Source organism: Scophthalmus maximus, chromosome 6, assembly GCF_022379125.1.
Source record: "Scophthalmus maximus strain ysfricsl-2021 chromosome 6, ASM2237912v1, whole genome shotgun sequence".
NCBI classification, from domain to species: Eukaryota; Metazoa; Chordata; class Actinopteri; order Pleuronectiformes; family Scophthalmidae; genus Scophthalmus; species Scophthalmus maximus.
Window position 1 is genome coordinate 13,916,000 of NC_061520.1, and position 4,424 is coordinate 13,920,423.

The following is a 4,424-nucleotide window of genomic DNA, read 5'->3' on the forward strand; positions in this document are numbered from 1 at the left end:
TTCACATCTATACTGTCACCCTGACAACCATTTTTATTTTATCATGCCCTAATATAGGGGCTGCACGGTGGTGTAGTGGTTAGCACTTTCGCCTCACAGCAAGAAGGTTCTGGGTTCGAATCCCGGTTCAACCAGGGCCTTTCTGTGTGGAGTTTGCATGTTCTACCCGTGTCTGCGTGGGTTCTCTCCGGGTTCTCCGGCTTCCTCCCACACTCCAAAGACATGCAGAATGGGGTTAGGTTCATTGGAGACTCTAAATTGCCCGTAGGTGTGAATGTGAGAGTGAATGATTGTCCGTATCTGTATGTGGCCCTGCGATAGGCTGGCGACCTGTCCAGGGTGAACCCCGCCTCTCGCCCAATGTTAGCTGGGATTGGCTCCAGCGACCCCCCGCGACCCTTAAATGGATAAAGTGGTAGACGATGAATGAATGAATGAATGCCCTAATATAAACAGCTAAATTATTCAAGAAAGGACATTCAAAAAAAAATCCTTTGTTGGTCTAACATCAGCGCAATAAGGGTGCGCATACAGTATTTCCCTTTGCACATACTTTCATATATTTTCCTATTTTATATATATAATAGGTTTTTACCTGTTGCTCTTGTACTTTAGTTTCCTGTCTCTAGTACAGCACTAGCTTTTCAAATTTCGTTTTGCGATGCACCTCTGACGGTGAGTGTCTGTCGGCGGGAGATGAGCGCCGTCAGCCTCCTGCGCTCTGATTGGCTCGTTGGCTCGCCGTGAGTGGCTGTGAAAAGGACGACGCTCAAACGTTCACTCAGCACATCTGCGACCGGTCGGACTCGGAGACACATCTCTCTCTCTCTTCATGAGGACGGACGCTGTCACACCGAACGTGAGTGTTGACCACTCTGACATGTCGTTGTCCATTTTAAGTGTCGAAGGTTTATCTGTGCTTTGTTCTTTTTAAAAAACGGTCCATCATCTCTCTTGCAGGGACTGGCTTTCTACAGATGAGAAGAAAGGAAATGGTGAGTTCGTTTTCTCTCTTTAGATTTGTTCCTCTCTTTCTCCTCTTCCCCCGACGCATCTTATTCCAGATTGTATTTGTATTTGTTTGTTGAACTATATTTGAGTTGATGTGAGGAGAAGATTAGTCCGACTGTGGCCACAACATCTGCCGGTGCAGCTCTGCAGCAGGAGGCTGGACCGGCCCTGATGCTCAGAGGGTTTTACACTGTGAAGTCGTTAGTTTAAACAACATTAACTCCAGTGAAAAGTCACAGTAGATTCTTTTAAAAAAATCAGTTTATTAAGGCCATGGACATGTCCAACTATTGAGCTGGCACCCACTGATTGAACAACTTAATAGATGATTTATCCATTTGTTCATTGCATCACAATGCAACCGTGCATCACATTTCCTGCTTCGTTCATGACCACGCACCTCTCGTGTGCTTTCTCGAGTTCTTGCAACATCTAGCAGAGTTATGATGAGAACAAAACGGGGGCAGGAGGTCCCTCCTCTTTACGGGACAGTAGTGTGGACTCGGGGCAGAGAGGTCGGGCAGGTTAAGATCAGGGGAGGTGTGGTGGCATCACGGGAGGAAAGAAGAGTGTTGTTACGTCGGCCTGTTGCTGGATGCTGTGACATCTATCGCCACATGAACATGTTTCTTTTTAAATTTTCCCAGTCTGGAAGTTGCTGTGTTCTTCTGAACTCTGTTTAAAAAGATTGGAATGAAGCAAATCTGTCTATCTTTCTTTCTTTGCTTCATTTATACTCTTAAACTCTCTCTCTCGCTCACACACACACACACACACACACACACGCTGTCACATGATCGCTCATGCCCTGTTTGAGTTTGAGAGTGAGCCAACGCCGCTCACTGGCTAATTCTGACCAATCAGCACAGAGAGCCAGAGAGGGAAAAAGCAGCACTATATACCTCAGTTATGTGGCTGGTGAAATTCATAGGCGGGCTGCAGCCTTAAAGAGGCAGGACCCCCGTGTGACCAAATAAAGATCCACGAGACCCCGGCTTCTCCTTGATACACTGCAGATGTTTTTCCTTGGGCCCTGGAGTCGTCTCGCTGCGTGAATACATAGCTGAGGTTAAACATTAGATCTACCTGTAATAACAATCTCGTCTCAGTTTTCAGTTGAATCACTCCTGAGTCAGTGTAGGGTGTAAGGGTGTAAGTCAAAAGGGTGTTCACGCAAAGTTGTTGGTGTGGTCAAGTTAATTAACAGACGGATACATTTGCTTTGTTGTGAAATCTGTCTGTCATTGCGAGCAGGCCTGAACGTGCCCGTGAGCAGTCCTGGTGATACTCCGGTTATTATTAAAGCTACGCTGCAACAGTTCATTAGACGGGCTTTGAATTCTCCACCCACCGGCGTCAGCTCACTGTTTGTGCTGATGTGCTGCGGTGTCTGACTTGTGTTTGACTCCTTCTCTTTTTGTCTCCTCAGCTCTGCGTACAGGACTCGGGGGACTGCCTCCGGGAGAACATGCAGTATATGATGAGGTCACTGCAAGACCTGAAACAACTGCGGAAATTCTGCCCCGCAGTCAGACGCCCCCTCGCTCCCATCGCAAACAAGCTCCCGGAGTTAGCGCGGCACTCTGCAGTGGCACGTGCTTGTCAGCAGCGAGCGATGCGACGCGAACTGCACACGCGCCTGCGGATGTCGGACGCCAGCACGGCCAGTACGTACGACTCCGCCTGCTGCCTGGCGACTCCTCTGGAGGAAGAGGAGGAGGACTCGAGCAGCCGGCTGGATCTGAGCCTCAGACTGGGCCTGGGCTCTCCCAGCAGTCATAAGAGTCTGGAGTTTGACTCGGGCTACTCTGAGGCGTCATGGCAGGATGAAGGGGTTGTTCTCAGGAGGACGAGGAACGTGCGGGTGTCCTCTTCAGCCTGCCTCCGCACAAACCGAGCGCCGAGCGGACGTGTCCGGCCCAAATCCACCTCTGACGCCTGTCTAGAGAGGTGGACGTCGTTTGAGGTCAGTGACCCCGGGGACTGGACAAACTCTTTATTGACCAGGGGACGCAACCGCCAACCTCTGGTGCTGGGAGACAACAGCTTTGCAGACCTCATACAGAACTGGATGGACTTGCCAGATTGCCCCGAGCCCTCTGATCTCGAGCCGAGCTCGAGACAAAGAGCGGGAAGAGGTTTCTTTGTCAACATGAGGAGGAAACTAGCTGGGTTTTCTAAGAGTGTCGAGGAACGAGTGAGGATGAGATCCGCGGACTCTGCTCGCGTTAACAGAGCTGCGAACGCCCCAAAGCGCCTCTCCTGTCCTGTTGTGGCATCGCAGCCCAAAGTGCCTTTTTTCCACCAGTCCCACTCAGGCATCAATGAGCTGGACACAGACGTTTACCACTTCGCGGCCCTCATGAAGTCGGGCAGCCGGCAGCCGATTATTTGCAACGACATCTTGGGCTACATCTGACACACCAGTTTCCCCGCAGAGCCATGTACAGACAGATGGACGATCCTCAGAGTCACTTTATTTTTATATGAATCTTTTTGTGTTCACTTTTTATATACTGTGATTAAACTATTGGAAATAAAAATGTTTTTCTCATAACTTCAACTCTTCTTACTCTTATTTATATTATTCATGCCTCGCAAACGATGTGACTGATATCATTTTGAATGTTTGAATGATGCTTCTGCCACGGTCATCTGTGTTTCATTACAGCTGATTACAGTCAGACAGCGACTCTTATCTGCCCGACTAATTGACGGAGGCTTTTACTGTCTCTGCAGTTCATCGGACCAATGTGGGTTCATCTGTTTTCATTGGAAATGTAATACTCTGGGCGTACACGACGGAGTCGGAAGATGCATGGGCTGTAATGGTGCACAATGAAACAGATGAATTGAAAATAATGTAATATCTCAGACGTGCAGGCTTCAGGGAACACACTTGGTAAAGTAGACTTTAGAACATGTTTCCACTCCACAGAAAGTCCAATCCTTCGGAGAGGCCTTTCCGGAGAAGCTGTTTACAGACCCAGAAATAGAGGCTGTATCAACACAGAGCCGTGTGCCCGATGAGGTCATTCCCCACGTGTGAGTGCAGACAGAGGTGCAGAGAGGCGAAGCAGCTGGAGCTCACGTTTGCTCTCCCCTTTGCTTTATGAAGCAGAACACCTCACTAAGAGGCCCCTACCTCATTTAACCGATTGTGGACTAAAGCCTCACAGGTGGGACCAAGTCATCCGCACACATCAGTTAATGGTGCTATCAAGTTCTGGCCCCACTGAGGAGAGTAAAAAAAACACATTATTACAAAAGGGTGACATAAGCACCAAGATAAGGTAACAGTCACTTCACCTTTGCCTTTACATATCCACTTTGTTCATCAATTCAGAGGAGCAATAACACCAGACATAGTAAAGATAATCTTTCTTTCTTTTTTTGCCCCAAGAGGACTTTTC

The 4,424-nt window shown here is 48.5% G+C and overlaps 1 protein-coding gene across 2 annotated transcripts; it reads left to right on the forward strand.

Moving 5' to 3' along the window:
* The first annotated feature begins 811 nt into the window (after positions 1–811).
* LOC118309081 (PAK4-inhibitor inka2-like) lies at positions 812–3,568 on the forward strand. 2 transcript variants are annotated; one of them, XM_035630772.2, is made up of 3 exons: positions 812–859; positions 961–995; positions 2,441–3,568. In XM_035630772.2, exons 2-3 carry the CDS (start codon positions 978–980, stop codon positions 3,428–3,430), a joined length of 1,008 nt encoding a protein of 335 aa, XP_035486665.2. In that variant the 5' UTR covers positions 812–859; positions 961–977; the 3' UTR covers positions 3,431–3,568. The 2 variants fall into 2 exon arrangements, with proteins under 2 accessions (XP_035486665.2, XP_047188538.1); XM_047332582.1 differs by lacking the exons at positions 812–859; positions 961–995 and adding an exon at positions 1,032–2,079.
* Positions 3,569–4,424: the final 856 nt, after the last annotated feature.